The sequence below is a fragment of the Eulemur rufifrons genome, chromosome 2 (assembly GCF_041146395.1).
Source record: "Eulemur rufifrons isolate Redbay chromosome 2, OSU_ERuf_1, whole genome shotgun sequence".
NCBI lineage: Eukaryota > Metazoa > Chordata > Mammalia > Primates > Lemuridae > Eulemur > Eulemur rufifrons.
Genome location: NC_090984.1, coordinates 44,329,431 through 44,357,004, shown reverse-complemented (window position 1 = coordinate 44,357,004; position 27,574 = coordinate 44,329,431). Strand labels below are relative to the sequence as shown.

The following is a 27,574-nucleotide window of genomic DNA, read 5'->3' as shown; positions in this document are numbered from 1 at the left end:
GGGAATAGATTGCCCTTCCAATCTTGGCAGCAAACTGATCAAGAAAGTAGGGAAAGGCCAGCTCAGAAGAAAAGGATGACAATGTTCTTGGAATTCATAAATGATCAAGTGGCAAGGAGACCACCATGGAAAGTCAAGACATGAGGTAAGAGAGGCAAAACAGCTCTGGCCAACAACACACCGTCACAAGGACTCAGAGCCCTGGTTCCTGCTGTCTGCTGTCACTTTGAACTCACTCAAAGCTCCTTCTAACGGATCCTCTTACCTACGCAGCCTTCTCCATCGGGTCTCCGCTGATAGCCAGGTCCACAGATGCACATGTACGTGCCGATGAGGTTCTTGCATTCCATTTGTTTTTCAGTACAGTCATGTTTTCCCTCTTCACACTCATCCTCGTCTGTAAAAGATGTTCAATCACAAATTTGTAAAAGAAGCTGCATTAATTCCTTGCCTCTTAGACATAAAATGGTAGTACGTAACCAATTTTCATCTATGTTATTTCAGTGTTGGCCTTATTTCCTTTTGCTTTGTTGGGCGTTGATGCCTTAAGAGTGGAAAAGAGTCTCCTAACCACCTTTGAACTTGAAGAAATTGCTCCCTAACCAACTGATAACCTCTTCAAGAAGCATGATTCTAATCATGCCTTTCCCTCTACTCCCTTTTTATGCTCCTTTGTTGAAGCATGATTTTACAATTCTTTTTGACCAATTGAACTAAAAGGCCTTATATAATTATAATATGATGACATATCATAGTATAACAGTAATTACAACAGCATTATAATCATAATATGTGATAATATAATACTTAGAATTGCAGTCATGATGGATTAGAATAGAATAATGTACCAAAGCTTCCATTGTACAGTACTTAAAATAATATTTTATTTTAATATAATGTTAATAAATGTCATAATAATAGAATCATTATATAATAAAAGCCTTGGTTTTTATACTGTAATAAAAACTAAGCATCTACAAATATCTTATTCTCTGCTGACTCTGCCCCCCTTCGTTTCCTTTTTCTTGGTGTTGCTTGGGCCTTCCTCAGTGTTTACTTTCTGTCCTAGTGCATTTCCTTCTTTCTTTACCTTTGCCTTTTACATGCTCTGAGCTGAGAAATTTGGAATTTATCCTGCATGTGATGAGAACCTCTCACTTAGGAAATTCCCTACCCTCAAGCAAAATGGTTTTCAAGCCATTTTGAGAAAACAAGTGTCTACTCATTCAAAATCCTGGGAGGAGCAAATTCAAGCTCTTCAAGGGCAAACTCCATGATTACCCAACTTTGTATAATAGAACTTAATCCAGTGCTTTGGAAATTGCAGGTGTTCAGTAGGCATTTCTAATGGAAATGGTTTAACTAAAGTAGATTCTGTGTTACCCCATTCTTGAAATAGAATATTTTTTAGCAAAGGGCATTTCCTCTCTTTGTGGTCTCAGAGCATTTTGTATACACAGCCATCGTAGCATTTATCTCACTGTAGTAAGATAAGTAGTTTATATCTGTCTCAATTGAATGTGAGGAAATGTCTTTTTTTCTTTATATCTTTAATTTTCTAGAATGACTGTTATGTCGCGGGCATGCAATGCACAGTGAAAACTAACGTAGAGGATCTGCAGTGCAGCCGTTGACTCAGCTTGGTGATGCTTTAAGCTACAATTTAGGGGAAAATGTGGCAGTGACAATCCCCATATTGTCCATGGATGATATATGTTCCTCAATTCTCAGCTCCCCCTACTAATAGAGGCTTTGGAAGGACATCTCCCATCACAGATAGAGAGCCTCCTGGCTCAGATGACCTTGAACAAGATGTCTCACCTTTGCACATCCTCCTGTCTTCTCTCAGAACATATCCAGCGGGACATTTGCATTCGTATGACCCGTAAGTGTTTACACATCGGAAGGCACAGAGCAGAGGATTCTGGGCACATTCGTTTATATCTGCAGCAAAAGGTAGTAAGAAAGTAATGGATGATGGACATCGACAAAAAAAATGAACCTACTTTTACCAGAAGTTGAAATGCTTCATTGTCATAATCATGGATGGACCAAGCAGTCTCTGATTTCTAGGGAATTATAAAATGGGTTGATTATTTTATATTTGGTATAAGGGTGACCATACATTCTGGCTCTCACAGCACAGTTCCAGTTTATGCTTGTTGTCCTGGTATAATGATTAATGGTTATTTAATCGGACAAGAAATTATAGGTCACCCTACATATAGGGGAGTTTTCTGAAATTCTGGCTTTGAAGGCTCAGGTCAACCATTTGCCTTTCCCTACAGTTACATCGAGTGGGAATCAGTTTTACCCCATTCAGCCCAAACAGTTGTGATGAGAACAGAAGCTGACCCCTCCAATATCGTTAATAACCTCCCCTTGCCCTACAAAGAGGCTCCCGTGAACTAACACTGATTCTTCTGCCCAGGCAAATTGTGTTCTGACCATTTTACACTTAAATACTTAGTTTACACAGATGCCCAAGTTCAAACTTTAAGGAGATGGGAATGACTTTACACCTCAATGGACAAAAGTGATTTCTACGGATTGCAGAGTTTGGCACCATCAGAATGTGTTTTGGAAAAGCAGGGCTAAAACAGGCCATCTCGCCTGTCATGCTGCTTCCATGGCTAATGGTGCTGACTGAGAACATGAGGGAGAACCCAGATCATGACTTAGTCACAGCCTTTAAAGATTCACAAACAACTCTGACAATGGGTATTGATGGGTCACATCTCCGATGAAGAGCTCACTTCAATACCAACTCTAGCCTCTGCCTTCGCTTCCCCTTCATTCTTTTCTTAGGCCAGTGAGTATCAACTTTAGTGTGTATCAGATCAGCTGGGTTGCTGCTGGGCTCATTCTTACAGAGAATCTGATTGTATCCATGTCTAAGTAGTAGGGAGACACCAACAAGAACTCTGTGTGATACACAGTGTAACCGGTGCCATGAGCCTCCCTGCAGAGAAGAGGCCACACAGAGAAGAAATGATGGGATGGCCCATCAGGCCAGGTGTTCTTTATTCGCTACACCCTGAGGGGTATTTACTATTAAGACTTGTAATCAACTGACTATTCCCATGACTGGTTCGTGGAACCAACTACTCTGTGTTCAAGAGGCTTACCTTCACACGTCATCATCGGACCAGGCTCAAATCCCTCCTCACAGGTGCATTCAAAACCTCCAATCACATTCTTGCAAGTTCCATTTCCACAAGGATTGCCCACAGAACATTCATCGGTATCTGCAAGCAACCGGGAGGGGATCCAAAACATGATGAATTGATCTAAAATGGGCTTGGACTCAGATAGTATCTTTCATCCTGTCAGAGTACTTTGATCTATAATGCCTTGTTTAATTCTCATTCTGTTCTTGCAAGAAAGGAGTGTGCACGTCTTACTACCCCAGGCTGATGGCTGTGAAATCTGACTAGCTCAGTGGCAGTGACAGTACCTGGATCTTTAGCCCCTGCTATGCTCTTCTCTGTGAGTTTCTCCAGCCTCCCTCATTAGGAAGAAAATCTGCTACTGAGAGTAGATGCTGAAAGGGTTAAAACCAGGCTCCTATCACCAGTCCAAAGTTTCTGCTTGTTTAAAGTTAGAAATACATCTCCAGTCTGGCCTTACATTACATCACTCTCCAAGAAGCCTTAAACATGATGGATTTTTGCCAGATATAAAATAGAAGACTAAACTTACACAAAATAAAAGACCATAGGTTAAGCAAAATTAATATACTAAATAAAATCAAGATTCAAGTAGATTTTGTTGATTCCGTTGAAACCAGATGGTTTATGTTAGTCAGAGAAAAGGCTAGAAAAAAATATGTTTAGGGCATAATTTCTCTAAACAATCATCGAGAGAGAATAATTCTTCTCAAGGAGACCTAAAAAAGTATACATGCCTTCTAGCCCATCCGCCTAGAATACTCACTGCTCTTGACTCTAACATATCCCTTGGGGAGAGTATCTTCCCTTGGGAAACAATTTTGAGAAATGCATTGTTATTTTAGCCCTCTAAGGGACAGGAGAATAATGACTACCATCAAGGGTTACATTTTATGTGGAGGTTCTGACATCAGAAAGTGAAGGCAAGAGGGCGTCGTAGGGAGATCCCGGGGGAAGAACCTCATATCGCATGAATGCAGGAGCACCAATGAAGATTCCAACAAGAAAGCATTGACAAATTTGCTTTTGTGCTACTATTAAATCACATTCAACTGTCAAGAATATTATTTCTCCTTCACATGGATAAAAATCAAAATATCACTGATTTTTTTAGAGCCGCAAGGGTAGTTAGAAGTAAGTTAGTTTACCTGAATACTACTACATCCTAGGGTCTAGAAAGGCTAAAGAACTTGCTTAAACTCCCACAGCCATAGCTGGGGATAAAATCCTTACACCCTGATTTCTTCTATGGAAAGAGTACTTTCTGATTGACAGAAACCCTCAGCATTTATGCCATTATTAATTAAGTTGCATTGAACTGCTTTGGAATTGTTAGATAACTAAATGTAATACTTGGATTTAACTTGGAGTTAGTGTGGATTAAGGGTCAAAGGTCAGCCATAGGAGTCATTCTTTGAAATTTTAATAAAAGGGCTAAAACAGGAGGAATTTACACTGGGTATGCAGCCTTTCATGTTACTAAATGTAGAAAAATCCAGATAAATTTTATTCTTTAAATACTAATAGAATAAGATTATGACCTTTAACAATTTTTTTTAAATTTCACAAAGACTTCCATTATGATATTGTCCTTTCTAATGTCTCTTATAATGTACTCAGTGTCTGCTGTCACCATTAGACTGTAAGGTCCAGGAGAGGAAGGACCTTGGTTCACTGCTGTACTCCAGAGCCTAGCACAGCACCTGGTGGTAACTCAGCTAGTATTCTAAGTAAACGATATATATGCATGGATGGACAAAACTGATTTAAGTCCCCTCTTGGTACTCAAACTTCTAGTGTGAATGCCATATAGCTTAATCTCTAATTTGTACAACTCCAATGGCAGAAGCTGACTTACTACTCACCCACACATTCATTCCCTTCTAGAATATACCCAAAGGGACACTCGCAGCGATAGGAGCCATCCGTATTGATGCACTGTCCGTGTTTACAGACATCGGGTTCTTTGCATTCATCCATATCTTAAGCAAAGGAGGAAGAAAATAGTGAATAACAGGGTACATTTTTTAAAACACAACAGTACATTATGATCATTTCAGCATTTAATCAATGGACTATCCAATATGACAATACAATAATACAATTGGTATCTAAATAAAATGACAAAAAAAGTAGAGCTAAATTTTTCAAGATAGATGGAGAGAAATAAGAACAATCAGAGAAAGGGTAAAGAAAAGACTGGTTGAGAAAAATTGAGAAATGCTGAAAGTCCAGCCACTGACCCACTGCTGAGTCATCAGGTCCCACGATGATCCCACTTCCGTAGGGACAGATCTGGCGGAAGGCCTCTGCGGCAGAGACACACACTCGTTAACAGACAAGACCAGTGACCGTGAGTCCCAGGCTTCTCCCCAAGCATTTTGTGGTGGCCAAATTGCTACACGCTGCATATATTGATAAATGATGAATAAAACTAGCCCAGAAACCAGAGAAAGTTAACAAGACCCCTAAAGACATTGTGCCTACTCCTTGGGTGTCTCTGATCTGTAACCTAATTAAAAAAGAAAACAACTACCTACATCTTGAGATAAAATAATTTTTAACGAATATTCTAATTAGACTTGCAATTCCATTAAATTGTATCATTGTCTTTAAGGCCTACAATCTTTTTTCATGGTGAGTCTGCACGCTGAATGGCCCAAAGAGAAATGCAGATGACGGACATACCATCAGGTTCAGTGGGGCACAGCTCACAGGGGTCTCCCCAGCCTTCTCCCTTCAGGGCACAGCAGCATTCCTGTTTGGAGTGATTTCTGGATTTGGGGGATGAACATTTTCCTCCTTCAAACTTCGCATAGCAGTAGCTCATCCGCAAATCTGCAGCACAAATTCACGATACCCTTCAGTTGCTTTCCTACCGACTCTTTATTGTATGGTAGTGAATAAAAAACAATCCCTCACGTTAAATATGTTCTCCTCTTGTTGCCACAGCAATACGCCTTAAATGATTATAATAGTGACTAAGTGAGGCTGTTAAGGTCATGGTAACTTTTGCAGTGAGATCTGATGAACAAATCTATGTCTTACACGTATTATTTCTCATTTCAGCCCCTACTTCAAAATAACCTGGTGTGAATAATAAAATCCAACACTGTCAGTTTTCAAATGACATCCATCTGTGACTTCAGGATTGGAACATTCACAGATGGAACCATTCACAAGCTCCCTTCATTGACAGCTCCGCGTGCATGTGTTCTGGGTAAAATTCAGTGAGCACACTAGAGTAAGGGAGCCCTCCTAGTTCTAATATTTACTATGGTATCATCCTTTGTTATTTATTCTGTACCCTCTAAACCCTGGAACCAAAATAAAACTCCAGATCTCAAGCATAGTACAAATAAAGAAGAGGTAATTTTGTAGACTGGCACAAATACACCAGGGTCAGTCACAGAAGCAGCTACTCTTGGACGAGCTGGCTGCAAAATGCAAGTGGGGCTTTTTGAAGATTTTACACACACACACACACTTTTTGAAGATTTTACACACACACACACACACACACGCATACACACACGCATACACACACAAACATACACACACAGAGAGCCACATCAATGTTAAATTTTCGACTTGTTTAGCTCAACAAAGAGAGGGAAGTAAAGAAGGGGACAAAGCTATGGGTAGGTGGGAGTAGAACAGTCTTTCTTTCAAAGCCCTTAAAGATTGATATTTCTTTAATATCAATCATTTCTCAGTGACTCTAACAAGGAAGATGGGATCTATTTCCTACAAAATTCTCCAGTATTGCTTGACATAATTTTGGAAACTGACTTTTCCATTTCTTATAGAACAAATTGGGTGACTCTAAAAAGTGAGCTCATCCAGGGCCCTGGAGTGTGTTTTCTCTCAAACTTGACTCCTGAAACCTTGCAAAACTCCTCAGTCGTTACACAGAGGCTAAAATCTACAAGTGTTCAAGAAATGCTTTCATATCCATTTTGTATAATTCCTCTTTATTTGTGTCTGACCACCGCTGCCTTTTGCATTCCCTCCTCTCTCAGCATTTCAGTCCCAGGAAGCAGACTGTCATCATCACCTAAGCATTTCTGTTACAACAATCTCACCAGCTTCTATTGCATGACAAAGGAGACACTGTAAGTACAAGAGTTGCCAAAGATAACTGAGGGAAAGTTTCCATGAATTAAAGTTTTAAAATATCTATCTATTTACCAAGCTCTGTAAGTCACATTCAGTGAGCTTTCCTGATGAACTTGCTCAACTCTTCATGGCTACCAACTCTTCCAGATAAATCATCTCTCTAGTTTCTATTCCACTTCCACACCTGTTGTGGCTAGGACCTAGCAAGCCGCTTTCAATGAACTACACTTTTGAAGGTCAAGAGTAATGAAAGTTAGTCTTTGTCCTGCAGCGTATCTGCCACCCAAATGTTTGCTTTGCTGAGAAATTTCCAAGATTTAACAAATTATCATTTCTTGGAGGATGCCTTTTAATTTCCTTTATTCAAGTTCTTTGTCACACACAATATTTACCAGTCTTGTTTTTATTATTTATGCCTATAACTGTCTGAAGGTATAATTCAGTGACTACTCACAAAAATGTCTCAACAAATATATTAAAACTTACCTCTCTCCTTTGTCTTCTAGTTTGTAGTGTTTTTTTTAAACCTAGATAGATGTATGTCCTAAATTTGTGTGTTAAAATTTTTATTCTTCTTTCTTTTAATCACTGGCCTTGTTCCAGACCCCAGTCTTCTCTCTCCCACACAACTCCACCCCACCCCTCAAAAAATCTTGGCATTAGGTACAAATTCAAATGCATGAAGTTTTGAGTCAGCCTACGTGACAAATGCCCTTTGTTGAACTTTGCAAGTGGAAGTGGCTCATTTATACTCGTGGTCTTCAGGGCCAGGATCTGTTCACCTGAGTCCCATGGCATTTGTTCCTTTAAAAACATAACCCATGGTTCTGTGGAATTTTCTCATTTCATGAGCAACAGAAGTCTGACTCCTAATTTGTCATCTTACAAGAAAAACCCAGCTCTCAATTTCCTGGCTGCAGCAAAATCTGTGCTCCGTGGGAGATTTGCTTTTGCTTGTGGTGATTCTCCAGGATTGGTTTATTAATCCAGGGTGCCTTGCATTGGGAAAGAGAGCTGTGCTCGCCCACATGCTTTAACTAGGACTCACTGGGATGCCTGTTTACCAGTTCATCTGCAAAGAGCCCTTAATGACCTCTGAAATTTCATCAGAACTACAAAAGTCACTTTCCCTGCTGCATTCCTCAGTCCTGGCTCTGCCTCCTGGAGCTGAGCATGTGGCTGGGCTGCTCACAGCTGGGCTGATTCTTCCTGCAGTGCTAGCTCGCTCTGTGACAGGCCAGTGCAAATTGAATTAATAGCCTAGGAGTTTCCTCTGGCCTGCCACATCGGCAGATTCACACCTGGTTTCTCACTGCTTTCTTTCCAAACTCAGGCCAAGCCAAAGGCACACAAAAACAAGGGAGTAGGAGTTAGACTTTATCTGGCTGGTCTGTACCATAAAGAATATCTGTTTGAATCAACCACCACCCTGAAATCCACACAGACCTCTGAGAGCTACCTATAAGTTGAAGCCCATCAGAAAATTCTCAGCTCTCTCCTTTATACTTCCAAAATAACCAGTTGAAAAGTAAAAAGTGAACCAGAAAATTAGAAACAATAATAAGAGTCTACAAAGGACTCAGAAACTGACAAAGTTTTACCATATATTCGATAAGACTGATTGGGCAGGTATTATTGTTGTTTAAAATGAGGAAACTGAGCTTACAAAAGATTAAAGGACTTGCTCTAGGGCTGGGACCCCAAATCTAATTTTTGGAATCTTAAATGATACCCAGAGCCTCTTATTTGGTAATATGAAAGCAAAAACAAAAGCACACATATACACAAAAACTCAACAACCAAGAAAAACTCAACCCAATACCAAAATAACAACCACCATCACCACCAAACAACAAAAAACGTTGGTGAAAAAAAAAGAAATATATGTGTTTGTGCTCCCTCCATCCCCCATGGGAATTCATTAAACTAGTTTGTATAAATAGACAGCCATATGCAATTGTATTGTTGGCAAAAGTCTAAACAGTTTTCTGGATTTAAGCATTCACTGTGTTATGCTGAAGTTCAGGCTCCTTTGATTTTTTTCCTTTAATTTGAAAGTCAACCTGGAAAACCCTTGAAAATCTTTAGTGAAACACTTGACAAGTACTATTTCTGAAAATGGACAATGGCCAACAAGAATCGTGGTCAGTTTAAATTTCTTAGAGAATTTGTGATGTAAGGGAGGGATGGGTACCATATCCTGGGAGCATATGGGCTAATCTTCGTTTTTTCTGTCTGAAAGCCCATATTTTGCAGGTTACCTCTTAAGAGGCAGAGAATATGCAGCTGAACTTCACTAGACCTTGCTGTTTCAATGGCTCATGATGCTCCTCCACTGATGGGCCTATCATCATTTGTGTTCGTAGGAGGAGAGAGAGAGATTTAAGTGCCAGGACAGTTGTATAAACAACCATAACTTGATGGATGAGTTTTAACCATAAAAGTAAAAATGAACCTTCTGATACATGGTAATCATTAGACCTCTGGGTGAATGAAAACTCTCCAGATCTTCCCATTTACAAAGAATCAGAGCTTTGCCATGTTTAAAAAATAAGACCACAACCAATAAACACAGTTCAAATAATGAAATAATAATAGAAGTCCAAAGCTTTCAGAGGCACTTACCTTGGCACCTCCTTCCGGTGGAGGACAGGGAGAACCCTTCTGGACACAGACATTTGAAACTGCCTTCAGTGTTGCTGCATGTGCCCAGTGCGCAAATTTCTGGCTCTTCAACACATTCATCAATATCTAAAATAATTACATATGTCAAACAAAGTCAAAACACAGTGGAGACACCATCAGGTACCAAATGCAAAATGTGGAAGTACAAAGTGCAACAGACTTCCCTAACTCTAACAATAATGAAGATATTTTCCTGTATCAAAATGCTGTGAGCTGGACTTCTAGGGTGTGATGACTTTTAAAAAATTAGTCTTGACAGTTCTTGATGTAAAAATGGAATCTGCAAGTGCTTGCTAAAGGGTGCAATGATAAACCTCTCTTACCCAGACTAAGTTGCTTGGCTTATCAGAAAAGTCAGATATCACACCACCTTTGCTTTCTAGGAAAGAAAGCAAGAAACTCCAGAGTCTCACTTCACCATTGTACAGTAAGCAGAAACTCTGAGATTTTAAGCATGTTGACAGTGAGTCACTCAGTGTGTGATCTAGGCCTTTGAATCACATTTATTCTCCTCTATCCATCCACAGAGCTTTTCTCTATACTTCATGCTATAGCCCTAAAACTGTGAATTTTGCAAAGACACTAATACTAATGGAAAATAAATGTAATCCTGTGGAGTACAAACTAAAGATAATCAAAGAAGATGAGGCTTCTAACTCTGATTTGTGGGTTAATCGTTCTAAAGACACAAAAATACCTTTCTTGTATAGGCTTTTTGTTTATCACACACAGATAACAGGAAGCTGATACACTTAGAATTGTGGCATGCTTTCCAATATATTAATACCCCTTAGCTCTTGTAAAAGGGTGCTTAAGGGTGGTCTGTGGTGAAGTTCGAATGGCTTCAGTAACCATATATCCTAGTTTGCCTGGGAGAGTCCCAGCTTATGCCAGTTGGCCCGACTTCATTATTAATAGTACCCTTTCTCACTTTCAAAAGTGTCTTGGCTTGCTCAATAAGTTACATTATCACCCCCTTATGGAAAAAGTATGGCCACTGTAGTGCAACAAACTCACCCATCTTTTCCCCTGACTTTCAGCAGGAATTTGTAGTGAAGGAAGTGGTCTTAATTCTGAGCCATGCTATTTTTATGGAAATACTTTTTTCCCCAACAAAATACAAGATATCTCTTATATCTTGGGGCTCTTTATCTTTGTATGTTTCTCTAAAGAGTTCTACCCAACACCAAAATGTATTCACATTACGCAACTTTATTCTCAAGAGGTCTAAGAAAGATTTAAGAAATTAACTCCCAATATCTTGACTTAGTGTTGTAAATACCACACAATATATATTCCAGAAATGTCTAATGCAAAGTGATTATCTTCCTGTACAATGAAAAATAAGCTTCTTCATCTCTCCATGTTATTAGGTTGTATTTATAATTACATATTGTTCCCTGTGGTTTATTAATGGATCTGAACTGCTGTTGATTATTGAATTACTCTATTCCCACACTCCCTCCACTCCCACATCCAACCTTTTCTTTTTTTTTTTTTTTTTTTGAGACAGAGTCTCACTCTGTTGCCCAGGCTAGAGTGAGTGCCGTGGCATCAGCCTAGCTCACAGCAACCTCAAACTCCTGAGCTCAAGGGATCCTCCTGTCTCAGCCTCCCGAGTAGCTGGGACTACAGGCATGTGCCACCATGCCCGGCTAATTTTTTCTATATATATTTTTAGCTGTCCATATAATTTCTTTCTATTTTTAGTAGAGATGGGGTCTCGCTCTTGCTCAGGCTGGTCTCGAACTTCTGAGCTCAAATGATCCGCCCACCTCGGCCTCCCAGAGTGCTAGGATTACAGGCGTGAGCCACCGAGCCCGGCCCCAACCTTTTCTTTAAAAAAAAAAAAAACTTGATAAAAATGCTCCAACATTTATTTTTGGTTATTTTTATCATTGTTACGAGTCTTTCTCTTATGGTAGAAATTGGCTTGTAGGTACTGATTTATTAAGAGTGAAGACAAATAGTGTATAATGGACATATTTATTGACCATTTGAGAAGTTGTTCTTATTTCTATATATTTCCATTCTGTTCATCTTAGGGAAATTATGCATTAATCATGGATTTAAAAAGGCAACCTTCAATAAAAGTAAAATAATACTTTTAATAATTTGCATATTTTGATAAAATGCTCCCATTTAAAATATCACCACTTGACTGTTAGTTAAATTGGAAATATAATAAAATTCTCATTGATAATATTAAAGTAAAGAAAATTCTCACTCATTGTTAATTAGATGCAGGCCTGTTTAAAGTTAAGGGCATGAACTAGGTGAATTCTTGAAAATCCTTTCAGCTCTACTTATTTATAAAGTTCTGGCAATTAATGTCCTTCACTTAAAGCAATGATGTAAGTGTTGAGAGTAACAGAATGCAATACTATAAAATTTGTTGAGAATTTATCTGTAATAACACATTTCCAGTGCTCTATAGATGAAAACAACATAGACAAATTATATAACCACATTCATCCAACCTTGAATGTGGTCATTTAAAAGATTTTAACTGGAATCAGGAGTTATTTTTAGCTGCAAACTATGGCAACTTAAAAACATGTAATTCAGGAATACTGGGAAGAAAACACAGCATTCTCATAAGCTTTATAAAAGCACAGTGGAAAAGAGTCAGGGTCATATTACCATATGCACAGAGCAAAATTACTTCATCAGAGATCAGCACGAGAAATAACTGTTCTTGTCTTGCCAGAAGGATGAGACCATGTTGTACACACTCCGCCCTTGCATTTGTTCATGATAAAGTATTCCAAACTGAAGGCACCATGACAAAAACTCTGATTTTGGTATTGCTAATGTAGTGACCAATACTGCTCATTTCCAAACACTGATAGCTTTCCTACCTTCACACTTGTCATTCTGCAGACTGTATCCAGGTGGGCAAATGCATCTGTAGGATCCATCCAAGTTTTGACAGGTACCTGGTGCACATTTTCTGGGTTCTAGTAGACATTCGTTGATATCTGCAAAGAAAAGGGATAATGAAATAAGAGGTTCCCACTGGCATGATTTCCATCAAACAAATGAAATTTAGGCCGGGCGCGGTGGCTCACGCCTGTAATCCTAGCACTCTGGGAGGCCGAGGCGGGTGGATCGCTCGAGGTCAGGAGTTCAAGACCAGCCTGAACAAGAGTGAGACCCCGTCTCTACTAAAAATAGAAAGAAATTATATGGACAACTAAAATATATATATACAAAAAATTAGCCGGGCATGGTGGCGCATGCCTGTAGTCCTAGCTACTCGGGAGGCTGAGGCAGTAGGATCGCTTAAGCTCAGGAGTTTGAGGTTGCTGTGAGCTAGACTGACGCCACAGCACTCACTCTAGCCCGGGCAACAGAGTGAGACTCTGTCTCAAAAAAAAAAAAAAAAAAAAAGAAATTTAAAGAAACTGGAATCAAGTCAAAGAAATACATAAAGCCAATTAAAAGTCCATAACATTCCACCATAGAGAAAAATAAACTCAATAAAAATAAGCCTTACCTACTTTCAAAAGGGTGCAATATGCCAACCATATTCTATTTTACCTACCACAAACTAAATATTTCCAGAAAAATGTAGCGTGTGAAAAGTCAGTGAGAATAAAAATTTTAAGGACACCCAAAAGATTATATAAGAGCTTACTACAAAAGTATTTTGAAGAAAAAAAATCACAATTGTTCACAGAACAATTTCACTGTTTAACTGTCAAAGTTAACAGCTTAACTGTTCTGTCAGTACAAGTAAACTTAATTTTTAAAAATAAGAAGAAAAGTGATTATAAATATGTTCTTTTCTAATTAAAAAAAGTTTTTACATGGAGGATTAGTGTAATTCTACTCTGACTCTTCCCCGAGGCTTCCAGAAGAAAGGGTTGGGATAGAGACCGCGTGGTTCCTCGAGTGTCTCTAGGAGCGTTGTCTCCAGGGTGTTTCCGACCCCCACACTCACCCACACAGGTCCTCCCGTCTGGCGCCACCTCGTAGCCTTCATTGCACTGACACTGGAAGGACCCCACTGTGTTGATGCATTGGCCATTTCTGCAAAGGTTCCCATTTCCAGTTGCACATTCATCGACATCTGCCAAAAAAAAAAAAAAAAAAACATCTTCTGATCTATTGCAAAGAAAACGTCATAATCCTAGCAATGACCAACGCCTTTAAAGGGAAAAATACTTATTCTGAATTTTGGTAGCCTTTGCTGGCTCAGCCAAACATACGAAATTCCAGGGAAGATCTAGTTTGTAACAGTAGAGCCAGTTTTAAGAACCGATGCAAACTTAATAAGATGACATTATTCTATTAGAGGCTGATAGTTAACAATCAAATTTTATATCTATTTTATCTTGATTGTCCTTTAGATTTTATTTTTAAAAGCTAAAACTGACTTACTAATACACAATTCAGCTGAGGACATTATTTACTATTCTTGCAATTGGAAGTATTTAAATTAACCTATAGCATAAACAAAAATAAAAATGTAGTCCATTACACTTGCCTAGCATCTTTTTAAGGAGGATTTTATAGATTCAATAATTTGTTTCTTTTAAAAGAGGCTGTAGTGAAACATCTAGATAAGAAGGTTCACATTTATGTATTTTAAAACTTAATAAATTCCATTTATTTTGAAGTCTATTTAATTCACAGCAAAGTAGACATAAAAATTATAGCTGCTAATGGAAATTTTAATAAAAGAGCAGTCCCCCCTTATATGTGGCTTCACTTTCCAGGGTTTCAGTTGCCCAAGGTCAACTGTGGTCTGAAAATAGGCGAGTACAATATAAGAAGATATTTTGAGAAAGAGAGACCACATTCATGTAACTTTTATCAGTATATGGCTATAATGGTTCTATTTTCCTATTAGTTATTGTTGTTAATCTCTTACCGTGCTCAATTTATTCATTAAAGTTTATCATAGGGGCCGGGCGCGGTGGCTCACGCCTGTAATCCTAGCACTCTGGGAGGCCGAGGTGGGCGGATCGTTTGAGCTCAGGAGTTCGAGACCAGCCTGAGCAAGAGCGAGACCCCACCTCTACTAAAAATAGAAAGAAATTATATGGACAGCTAAAAATATATATAGAAAAAATTAGCCAGGCATGGTGGCACATGCCTGTAGTCCCAGCTACTCGGGAGGCTGAGACAGGAGGATCGCTTGAGCTCAGGAGTTTGAGGTTGCTGTGAGCTAGGCTGACGCCACGGCACTCACTCTAGCCTGGGCAACAGAGTGAGACTCTGTCTCAAAAAAAAAAAAAAAAAAAAAGTTTATCATAGGTATGTATGTATAGGAAAAAACATAGTGTATTAATATGTAGGGTTTGGTACTATCTGTGGATTCAGGCATCTGCTGGGGGTCTTGGAATGTATCCCTGGCAGTTAAGGGGGGGACTACTGTACTATATTTCATATTTAATTACCACATTGTATTTGACAAGTCCTGTAACCAATTGTTATGCATAAGACAGCATATATTTAAAAAAGACAGCTGGAACACGGAAGATGGTGCTAATCACAAAGAACACATATAAAACTGGCTTCCTTAGGTGAAGCACCAGTTTGCACACGCACCTATGCAGTCATTGTTGTGAGAAAGGATGAAGCCATGATTGCAGCGGCAGTTGAAGGAACCAATGGTGTTTCGGCACGTTCCGTTCCCACAGGCATCTCTTTCACACTCGTTTATATCTAGTAGGAAGAAAGGCCATAGAGAAACATAACTACTAAGGGGAAAAGCAGTTACATGGTTACTACGGTTAAAGAGCATTTTGAGGTTTGCCAAGTCTCAGATGCAGACTGAGAGCTTCTTGATGCCGGTATCAGCCCCCGCAGCGGTAGCTCCCTGTGAGAGGCCAGCGAGAGGCAGAAGGACTAACTAAACCCTGGGAATAAATCCGTTCCTTGGCTGGCATGAGAAAGGAGGCAAACTGAGGACATGAGACCTGAACAAGAATTATTTTATTCTATTTGCTTCTAGAATTCTCCTCCATTGCCATTTTTCTCAAATATTTTCACTTGAAAATGGAAAAAATTCTGTGTGCATCTGGGTCTTGATGTGTTGCCACCTTTGGCAAACTTCAACCTTTAAGATTCTCACTCCAATTTACCAAAAAGCAGTGACTCACACAGCCTTACCCCACAATCAGCAACAAAATAACCTAGCTTTCTAGCTTACCTGCCATTTTAGACATCTTTTCCCCTTTCTCAATCACCCTAAAACGCGGGACAACTACCGTCAATGACAACTCATCTCACTCTTCTAAACTATCCCAATGTGGCGGCACTTCCTTTGGTCTTCTCACACACGCTTGCATCACTATCTGCCTTTTTATTCGTCTATGCCTTTTCTCTTTGGCTATTTTGCAAAGTTATTCTGGCATCTTCTATGTCCTTGCATCTTGTCACAGCAGCTAGCATCTTTCTTATAAAGAATAGGTACACATGATATTAAGGAGGAAATAAAGAATTTAAATGATAGAAAGTTGATACTGCCGGTTTGAAAGAATGAGGTGGACAAGGACGAAGGGAGAGAGAGGGAGTGGAAGGTAACACCTGAGGATAGCAAAATTAGAATTAGGATTTCCTTTCCTTTAAATTTTGGACATAAAGATAAATTATCTGTGGTCCGGAATCAGGAAACTATTATTGACTCAAAGAGACTCAATGTGTGTGTGTGTGTGTGTGTGTGTGTGTGGCTGGAGCTGACACCCAGGTAAGTCACTGCCAGCAATCAAGAGTTGTTGCCTTGATTCACTTTTAGCCAACCTGGTGAAGTTCTTTGGTCAGGCAGATTCTTTGTTAGTGGGGTTCCACAAGATTCGGAAGGACGAAAGAGAAAGAAAGTTGGGCAGGGTCTCATGGCTATGCAAGGGTTAGCTGCCCAGTGATGAGCAGGGCTAATGATGCTCCTTTAATTAAAACTCATTATGGCTCTGGAGAAGAAACTTGAAGAAAATGTTCATCCTCATGGATGAATCCAGTTATGGCCAAAGGCAAGCACTTTAAATGTGACTCTAGCAATTGTTCTTCTTCCAGCTGTGAAACTGACTCATGTGCTTGAAGTCCCCAAAAGACTTAATGGATATTGCTTTAAAATAGAAAAAGAAACCAGGGAAAGGGAGAAAATGATGGATTACATATTTGAAGTCTGAAGTTTATTCTAAACCTGCATCCTGACAGTACTGAAATCAAGGAAGATATTTAAAATTGTGAGCCCTTTTTCCCCTAGAAAAATGATTCTTAACTTTTTTTTTTTTTTTTTTGCTTCTGTACGATCTATAAATTTGCCTTTGAGGATCTGATACAAAGTATACACTCTTTTGAAAAAATGCTCATTCTCACATTCAAAAGCTGAACTCAAAAGCAAACCCACATGAATATTATGAAAGAATAGACTATTAACATTAGCAAAAATTAATTGTCTTAATATCTTCCTCAGTTTATCCATTAGTCAAAAGTTTTTCTAAACTGACAGCCAATGAGTATCAAGGAAGAGGTTTATTATGTTCAGATGGCCAGAGATTAAATAGGATGTCACTGCTGTTTACCTGCCTGTGTTTTCATTTGGTAAACAGTAAAATAACTACTAAAAGACTTAGTATTAAATTTTATCCATATTCGGACACAAATGAGGTTTTCAATAGTATATGGAAAAAAATGAAATGATAATCACGTACTTACCCAAACACATGGTTTGGTCAGCATTTGTTTTGAAACCAGTGTGGCAAAGGCAATAAAAGCTTCCAACTGTGTCAATACACTGTCCGTGGCTGCATATATTGGGAATTTCTTGACATTCATTGCGATCTGTAAATAAAAAGCATCTTAAGCATCATAAGGGGAGACTTAGACAAAATCTAATTAAATAACTTAGGTATTATTCTCAGGAGTAATTCTAGCTCTAAACTAAATTAGTGCAACAGACATTAGCATTGTATTTACTTTTGCCCCCAAATAGGTTAATACTCACTCTCATTTACTAGACATATTCAGGATATGTTAACAATACATGAAATAATGAAAAATGGGCAGCAATCTAAAAATGTTCTGAAAGATAAAAAAAACTTAGAAGTAGAATGGGGGAGAAAAACTCAAGCTGGGAGCCTTTTCCATTTGATTTTCTGTCTCTACAGCATCACAGACTATGGAATTAATTGAAGTATTTTGTCTAGTTAAGATTTAGTGCCTCAAATCACAGATACTTCATGGTTTTCTTTGGAAATTTATATCAAAGCCAAACAAATCCTGTTGCTAAGATTTAAGTTTTTTTTGATGGACAAACCACACTGCCCCTTGTTCAAGTGGTACCTCATTGTTTTGTTTTGTTCCTAAAACCTTTCATTCCATCTTAACCAAGTCTTCACGTCCACACAGGGCTCCTTTCAGCATGTGACAATACTAATGACGTCTCTTTCTTTTTGATCACAGTCATTTGAAGAAAAGCCCTCTCACCTTGCTTCTGCCAATCTTTAGGTTCTAAAGTGTATTTATCATCAACTGAATCTTTGTCGCTTTCTTGAATTCTGATTATCTAAGGGCAGAACTTAATGTATGAACTCACAAATGACATAATTACTTGCCCACTTATGTCTCTAATTTTTTTAAAGCTTTCAAGACTATGTTTAGAGTAAATGTAATTTGAAAAGCACTGTACCATCCTGATTTTCCTACTGTCACAGTAGAAAGTAGATAGAGTGCCAACTTTGCTGTAGAGCACACAGCGTCCTGCTCTTAATTGAATTAAGAACCTGCCCTGTCTACTGAGAACACAGCAGTCAGGAATGGGCACTTTTTGCTGCACAGAGCAACCTTGCCTGTCCCAGAACAGATATCTCCTCTACTTCATGTGTTCAGGCTAACATTTACAACTATCGCCTACTTACTAGAGCTGATGAATCACCATACCGTTTAAAAGTCCCAAGTGAGGTTAACATTATCAGTAAGAGGGGAAACTGGGGTAGAGTAACTTAGGAGCTACTGCTAGCCCATGCAAAAATTCTAGTAAATAAATTATGATTGTTTCCACTTGATAAAATGGATTTAAAATGAGCAACTGCTTCCCAGAATAGGCAGAGGAAATCTATTTCCATTCCCAAGTTTAGGAAGGGAGCTGATCTTGAGCCTGCCATAGCTGGCCCGGAAGCTTTGGCACCTTTAGGTAGTACTGGGTCTGGGAGTATGCAGGAGACCAGGTCTGCCTTGCATCTGGGTCCCACAAGGAAAAAGAGACCACTAAGGAATCCTTAATTAGGAATTTTCTTTCCTCTACTGTACTATTTCATGATGGCTTAAAAAAAAAAAAAAGAAAGAAAAATGAAATATGGAGTACTTTGAGGTTTTATTGGTGAAACAGGAAGTTACAATTCTAGAGAACTTAGTTGTGAAGTTCTCACTTTGTCCTGAGATCAGAAAACTAGGTTTCTATAAGCACTAGGATAATCCCAGGAGATTACATTTGAGGTTGGATTAAGAGGTCTGAACAGGCTACTGGGGGAAAAAACCCAGCCAGCAGAGAGAGAGGAGACCATGAAGGGATGGTTGGGAAGAAAATGTCTCTTGCCTTTATCTGGGCAAGATGTTTCAGAAGGGGGCCGCATTTGCTCTGACTTATCCAGCTGCTGAGGTCAGACTAGCATCCTGAGTTTAGATATCTAATTATTCTCTCAGACCTCTCAGCAACAATGTGGGTGCTGTGGCCAGCTGTGATTTTGGGTTTGAAATGAAGTATTTATGAATTCAAATAAAAATCTTATGATCAAAAGAAAGTTTTAATTCTTTTCATTTTAAACGCAGGCTGAGAGGAGTACTTTGCAACATGCCTGAAAAATGCCAAGTATAGGATAATATTTAAAGATATTTTAAAAGATTTTAAAAGTGAGATGTAAATGAAGACATTTCCAGGATGAGGTCTTTAACCCTGGAGGCTGAAAAGTTGCAAAACTCAAGTACATTCCCTTTCTTCTGAAGATTTCAGTGAACGGGGGAAAATTGAGCTTTTGGCTACAAACAACACTCACCCACAACACTTACTGCTGGTAAGGCCAGATGCATTTTATGTATGTTCATGTTCCACAAAAAACATGAAAGGGCTTAAGCTCCAGCACACTACAGCTGGATGTCTTATCTTGATCTATAAATAGCTCTGTCCCACTTCTTACCTGAGAGTGAAATGGTGTGAAACGACACATTCTATATTATCAGCAATTCTTTATTTTGACTGGAATTATTTCACCCAGTTCTAAAGAAATATAAATCTTGGGCAAAATGCAGGGAAGTGATATCAATGCCAAGTTTCACTAGGGTATTGTGGTTCATATCAGAGACGTCCCTACTTTTCCTGTTCTGTATTTTTAATACATGGATAACAACAGCTCTGTTGACAAAATACTAAATACTTGCACATGTTTCTTTAAACTCAACAAAACAAGTCTTGATTCTCAATGTGATTTTTTTGTTCTGCTATTACACCCTCTTCCCACCAAGGCCTCATAAAACAATGCGAAACACCCTACAGAGAGCAGTGCACGTCCTACCACTTAATCACTGGTAGGCAAGGAAATCCAAGGAAAATCCGACCATGTTCCCCTGCTTCATCCACAAATGCATAAAATATCCAGGAAACTCACTGTGAAATGAACCATAAGCAAAATAACATACTCCTCCTGACGTCTTTGCTAAATATACAATGATTTATAATTACTTAAAAACTTACAAGAAAATCACTTTCAGGTATTATATTGCTTCTGGGCTGATTTTCATACCACTGGCTACAAGATACCATCAGATACCGAATAACTGTACCATCAATTTAAGTTGATAACACACCCATCCTTCTTATTTCTACCATATCCCTGACAAAAGCAAACAACAACAAAAAAATCTAACCTCTTGGGGACACAGTTTCTCATTTACTGTAGGTGACTTATAGCTAATCAAAGGCTGTTAATGTTTGCTGTCTCCAGTGAGCGATCTTTTATCTGTAAGATGTTTGGGAAGAAAAGTGACATTTGCTGGCTTTATTTGTTCAGTATATGCAGATTAATCTGACCCAGGTCAGGAGAGCCTCACTGTCTAGATTTGGGGTACATGGCCAAGATGCTGAAAACCTCATCTGTCTAAGAGGGATTCTGTGGAAGGAAAAAACCTCTTTGGTCCTGAATATTGATTTAGGGAGAGTATGTGTGTTTTGCACACTCCTGTATGCGTGTATGTATGCAGGGGTAAGTGTTCACAGGCAGCACAACAGATAGGCAAATATGAAATCTGTTTATGTAAATGATGTAGTTCTTGTTTTGCAAACATCTCATCTATAAAGAGAGAAAAAAGCTAAGTGTTTAGGCATTTTAACAATTTCCCTTTTTTCCAAGTTAGTTACTAAAGCTCATCAATCTAAATCTTAACTCATGTATTCCTCAACCTAACTGTCTCATAAGAAATCCAGGCATCTGAACTGGATGAAGGCGACCTCTTGGGTAGGACCCCCAGCCAGTGGGGCACCACATACCATTGCACTGTCCGGTGGAGGTGAAGCGGTAGCCGGGCTTACAGTCGCAGCGGTAGCTGCCCGCGGTGTTGATGCACTCGGCATTGCGCTGGCACACCGGGCCGTTCTGACACTCGTCGATATCTACGAGCAGAAGAGAATTTAATTTGAAGGAGAACAGAATCTAGTGTCCAGTCAACAAAGCCTCTCACATGAAAACAGATTTGTATTTTCTTATTTTGATCTGTTCTATTGAAAAGATAACACAAATGTTTCAGCAGCTTCGTTCATAATTGCTAGAATTTAGAAGCAACCAAGATGTCCTTCAGGAAGTGAATAGATAACTAAGCTGTGGTACATCCAGACAATGGAATACTATTTAGTGTTAAAAAGAAATGAGCTATTAAGCCATGAAAATGAGATATCAAGCCATAGAGGAAACTTAAATGCATATTACTAAGTGAAAGAAGCCAATCTGAAAAGGCTGCATATTTTATGATTCCAACTACATGGCAGTCTGGAAAAGACAAAACTATGGAGACAGTAAAATGATCAGTGGTTGCCAGGAGTTGGGGGAGGGGAATAAATATGAATAGGTAGAACACAGAGGATTTGTAGGGCAGTGAAAATACTCTATGATACTGTAATGGTAGATAGATGTCATTATAAATTGGTCCAAACCCACAGAATGTATAACAACAAGACTAAACCCTAATGCAAACTATGGACTTTGGGTGATAATAATGTGTCAATGTAGGTTCATCAGTTATAACAAATGCACCACTCTGGGGCAGGGGATGTTGATAATAGGGGAGGCTACGTGTGTGAGGGTAGGGAGTATATGAGATTTCCGTACCTTCCTCTCAATTTTGCTAGGAACCTAAAATTGCACTAGGACATAAAGTCTATTTTTTTTAATAGAAGGAGAGTGGAAGACTGAAAAGCCATTATCTAAATTTTCCACTTCAGTAATATTATTTATAAATGCAAGTACTTGATTTATGACCACATAAGGACTGTAATGATGCTCACGTCTAAAAAAATGTTATGAAATTCGGCTGCTACGGTCAGGACTTGATATGGGTATACCTTGTATTTACTCAAAGCCCCACGAGTTTATGATTGAATAAGATTGCTTTTGTCTGGAAAGTTGTAAGATCTGTAGAGTGGAATGTCTCAAACCTTAATGTCCACACAAATCACTTGGGATCTTGTTAAAAGGCCGATTCTGACTCGGCACTCCTGGGGTTACAGGGGACCTGGCACCACCTCACTCGCTGGATCTGGCCTGCTCTGAATTAAGGGTGTATAGAAATACAGGAGGTAGACTGTGCCATTGGAGAAACCAAATGGTGTCAAGGACAAGCATTTCTGTGATGTAACAGCTGATATTGTGCACGCTTGGGGAGAGCAGATGTATGCAGGCTCCCTAAACCACTTCTGGAATCCATTCCAATTTCAGTGTTGCTGAGGCGTATATTAAATCCACCTTCTTTTTCTGACTCTGAGAGCTAAGAGTGTGTTGGAAAGCAACTGATCCCGGATGAAACACTCACCCTGAAGATGGATATTCTGTGTAATAGAAATCGAAAATTAGAGCACTTAGTCATCTAGGTATCCACTGAATGCTACCCTGACAGCAAAATACCTTGCATTGATGTAGCTGCATGTTCTCAATCTCATGGATATAGCAAGGCCTAGGTTGACTTGGTGGTCATGGGTGGCCTTGCCTATGGGTTCTGGCCAAGGGCTGCTGCTTCAGCAAATCTAAGTGGCAAAGAGATACCTGGGTAAAGTCATCATCAAAGGGATCTCTGAATGGAAAAGAAGGGGAACTGGCATGAGAAGGTGGCAGGCATCCTGAGGCATGTATGAGAGGGGAAGGGCGTGGCCATGAGGAAGGCAGCCAACTCTAGCACTATATGATCATCTGCTGCGGGTTCTTTCTCCTCTCCACACCCATGCTTCCTTTCCAGGTACCTGATCCTAGATGGCTTCCCAACACCCAGGGACTGGGGCCAAGGTCTGAGTTGGCTATCTCCTTAGGAAGGCTCTGCTTGGCTATCACCCTACTCCCACTAACTCACACAGCAGGCAGGGGAAGGGACATGTGCCCATTTGGCCACAGGAACCGAAATCCTGGTGAGAAGTTAACAAGTACGTGGTTAGGATGGTAACTTTACTCGTGGTATAAACTGGTTGTCTCTAGTTTATTAAAAAAAGGGTTTTCTTAACATATGTGCTATAATACATGCTGTAAGAGGTAATAACCTTTTCTAACATGAGCAAAAACTCTGCTACAGGCCCTAAGTTTAAGTATTAAGTAGAATATTGTTCCAGCTATCCTAGGGCACATGGTATATTTAATAACCAGTAATATCCCTTTTACTAAAATGTAAAAGAACACTATCTTTCCCAGATGTAGGAAAAAATATGAAGTGCTATAAGGAATGCTCAGAATCACAGTACATATACATGGCAACAGGAGGTAATTTGAAAATGAAAAAAGTACCATTTGCATGCATGCCAACATTCTTCATATAAAATCAAATTTGCTGTTCTTGCCATTTGGAATTCTCTCATGCATTTGGAATATTTGCATTAACCTTGTTTTCACTTGGGAGTAGCAAAGTCTCCGTTTGGAAGAGAACACTGATTTTGAGAGTCAACTAAAGATGACTGTCCACTCATGTTCACTTTTAAGCAATGTGAAACAAAAGCGATCTATTTGACACACCCAGGAATTCAAAGATTTTCCATATCAGCTGGGAAATCTAATACATTGTGTGTTGGGGGGAAAGGGGCTGGGGAATGCACATCCTGGTTTTTCCACTGGGAGTTAGCGTATTTTTTTTTTTAAATGAAATTTTGTGTTGGTCCATGCCCTTCACTATTTCTAGAGCTTGATGCTTATCTGAAATGTCAGTGTTGTGAAATTTGCCAAGTGTGGTAAAGTAGCACATCAGTTGGCTTATTTCTGGATATGACAAAGTCACAACACCACTTACCTTCACAAACCAACAACTTGTCATTATAGAAGAATCCCACTGGACATTCACATCGGAAGCTGCCAACCATGTTGATACACACTCCATTTTCACAGACCCCTGGGATCTCCCGGCATTCATCAATATCTAGAAACAGAGCGGCCACTCATGAATGACAACACAGAACATGATCCTCGTGCAGGGTAAGACAGGAAGGTGCTTTTGTGTGTGTGCGCGTGTATGCATGTGTGCACACGCTGGGGTGGTGCTGAGGGAAGAGGGGACATCAATGAATAGCAAACTGAAATAACCACTTTCCAGATTCACAAGTTTACCTGGACTTAGAATCTGTCTTTTTGGTTTTGTTTCAGAATGTCAACTTTGTACAGGTAGGAGCCATCTTTGTATCCACTGGGCACTGGGGATACATCAGATGAGTAGAATAAAAGTGATCACCAAGAGTAAACAGCCTCTCCACCCCAAGTGTGCAGTGGTATTTAGTGAAAATGGAAAGGTGTGCTGGTGAAGAACAGAGGAGGATCCCATGCTCACAGAGAACTCTGATCTTTCAAATTCCTTCCTATGGCTTTAGAAAGGAGGTAAGTCAGGTATGGGAATGTAAACTGGGCTGGGGCTGGCTGTGAAGACGAGGTCAGCATGGACAAAGGACTGTCATAGTAGACCATGTGATTCCTATGGCGGGGGCTGGCCTGGCTACCCCACCACCGTGTTACTGGTCCTTAGAACTCCACATGACAAACAGTTAAGTGTTCAATTCAAATCTGTTAAGAACCAGTCTCTGGAAGTGAGTTGGTGAGGATTAAAACAGGACCAAAGTCAGAGTGAGAGCAGAGCCAGGAGCCGGGCTGCTTAGGCAGGGCCAGCCAGTTGTGGAGGGAGACTTTGGGCAGGCCTCCTCACCAGCCTGGCATGGGCCCATCTCTGTCTGACCTGCTCTGAACTCCTGGCCATTGAAGTGTTCTCTAGTACAATAGGAGTAATAGTAATAATAATGGTAATAGTATTAATAGTATCTCGCTTGCACATGCCCAGTACATTTCTCAAGCATTCAACCTGTTGTTTACTCACTAAGTTATCACAGGCGCCCTATGAAATGGTCTAGGTACTACGACTATCCTCACTATGCAGATGATGCAACTGAGGCCAAGCCAGAAAACGTAATGTGCCAAGACCAAGCAGCCCGTAAGTGGCAGAGCCAGGATGCTAGCACTCTGCTAACAGGCCATCCTGGCTCCCTTATGTTCTCCCAGATCACCCTAATACAGTCTTCACAAAACTGTTCTCAACTTGCTTGTTATGCTGGAGGGTCCCTCCATTAGCCCCTTGGCAGAGTTTGATAAAACATCTCAGCTGGGAGAGTATGTAAAGCCTTGGTCTACAATCACAAGTCTTCCCAATTCGGTAGGTTCCTGCTACTGTTGTTGACTTTGTTTACTTATTACAGTCAGGAGCCTCTGCAGGGGACACATTTTGCTTGTATAAGTTGTAAGAAAATGGTCATAGACTCAAGTGGAACCTACAAGGACTGCTGAAATTTTAGAATCACATTCTTAAACCAACCTGATTTAAAGGAGAAATTTGACAGACCATAGATTTGTTTTTTAAAAAGGGCTTGATTTTGTTTGAAGGCAAATTGATCTGTTTGATGGCAAAAAACAGCTCAGAATCTCCAAGTGTACATTGCTATTTTGAATACAGGCAATTATGTTTTTAGGTTTTTCACACCTTTGTCATTCATGTTGTTAAAAAGCCACGTGAGGTAACATCACTACTGTATATCATCAGCAAACAAGAAACCAATGCAGAAGTCATTTGTTCAGTGTGGGTTAAAACATGAAATATTATATTCACATTTATTTGTTTTAAATATAAGTGATGCATTATGATCAAGTTTAACAAAACAGGTTGAGTCAAATTTCCAGCCATTGTTTGGTATAAAATAGCAAAAGGATATACTAAAAATTATTTTTTTCTTGTCTGGATTTTATTTGAACTTCAACTTGGAGAAGTTTATATTTTAAGACAAGATTAATAAATGTGCTATAGTTTGAACACTATACAAAGGGACTCTACATCCCAACAATCTTAAGATCTTCCAAAAGAAGAGTATAAAGCTTAAATAAAACAAATTTTCCAATCATCTAAATATTTTGTTATGGTGGAATTTGGTAACAATAAGTATGTTGCTAAATATCAGATATCCAGTTTTCAAGAGCTAGAGGCAAAGTAAACTATGAGTCAGGACTGGGTTCTGGTCCCAGCTCTGCTATTAATTAGCTAGGTGGCCTTGGGTGAGTCCCTTCCCCTTTCTGGGCCTCTGTCTCCTCAAATGTGAAGCAAGGCATTTGGACTAGATAATGTTTGAGGCCTTTCCAGCTCTACTAGTGGATGATGCTCATGCTGTTTTGAGTCCTTGCTTACTGCCAACCTTGGAGGGCAGCCTTCCTGGGGTACATGCCTGGTGCGTCCATGGAGAACCATTACTATTACAGACCACTTATCTTCCGATCACAGATTCTAGGAAGACTAAAAGATCTGTTTTGGGAAGGGGAAAAACAAAGCAGCTAGGGCCAGGTGTTTCATGCCAATGTCATTTAGTAGTTTTCCTTTCCAAACCATGAAGTTTCTTTGGACATTGACTAGACTGTGGAGCCATATGGATTTGGCACTAAGGGAGCCAGGCTGATTGCTGGACCAGACTCTTGTTTTCTTAAACAAGGTCATTGGAAAGGCTGATGTGGATTTCAGTTTACTTATTAGGAAGAAGGTGGAACAAAGCAAGTGGTGATGTTTGCTACTAGACACAACCGCTCAGACTGAAGAGGGCATCTAAGGATGCATATAAATCACACCAGGGAAGAACTCTGAGAATGCGATAGTTTTCCATCTACTTTTATGTTACTTGGTTTTAAACCACAAGGGCATTGCCTACGTTGGCTGGATGCTGCGCAATACTTCTGAGTCTTGCACAAGCATCTCTACCACTGTCCTGGTCTCTGTTTCAGTTACCAGACAGAGCCTCAGACTGACAAGATTTTTATTTCACATCTGAAATTCCCAAAGCAGATGACTTGAGGAGGTTCCGTGTGAGATTAAAAAAAAAAAAAAAAAAAAAAAAGAGC

General features: G+C 39.5%; 1 protein-coding gene across 1 annotated transcript in view; it reads right to left on the bottom strand.

Moving 5' to 3' along the window:
* The window catches only part of FBN1 (fibrillin 1), a 229,089-nt gene that overhangs the window by 20,904 nt on the left and 180,611 nt on the right, over window positions 1-27,574 (bottom strand). The window contains exons 44-56 of the mRNA XM_069483916.1: window positions 24,453-24,578; window positions 21,466-21,588; window positions 17,643-17,768; window positions 15,534-15,650; window positions 13,921-14,049; window positions 12,836-12,955; window positions 9,915-10,040; window positions 5,859-6,008; window positions 5,414-5,479; window positions 5,036-5,152; window positions 3,129-3,248; window positions 1,822-1,944; window positions 266-397 (exon numbers count right to left, since the gene is read on the bottom strand). Coding sequence (XP_069340017.1) covers window positions 266-397; window positions 1,822-1,944; window positions 3,129-3,248; window positions 5,036-5,152; window positions 5,414-5,479; window positions 5,859-6,008; window positions 9,915-10,040; window positions 12,836-12,955; window positions 13,921-14,049; window positions 15,534-15,650; window positions 17,643-17,768; window positions 21,466-21,588; window positions 24,453-24,578 — 1,575 coding nt within the window. The remainder of the gene's footprint in view (window positions 1-265; window positions 398-1,821; window positions 1,945-3,128; window positions 3,249-5,035; window positions 5,153-5,413; window positions 5,480-5,858; window positions 6,009-9,914; window positions 10,041-12,835; window positions 12,956-13,920; window positions 14,050-15,533; window positions 15,651-17,642; window positions 17,769-21,465; window positions 21,589-24,452; window positions 24,579-27,574) is intronic.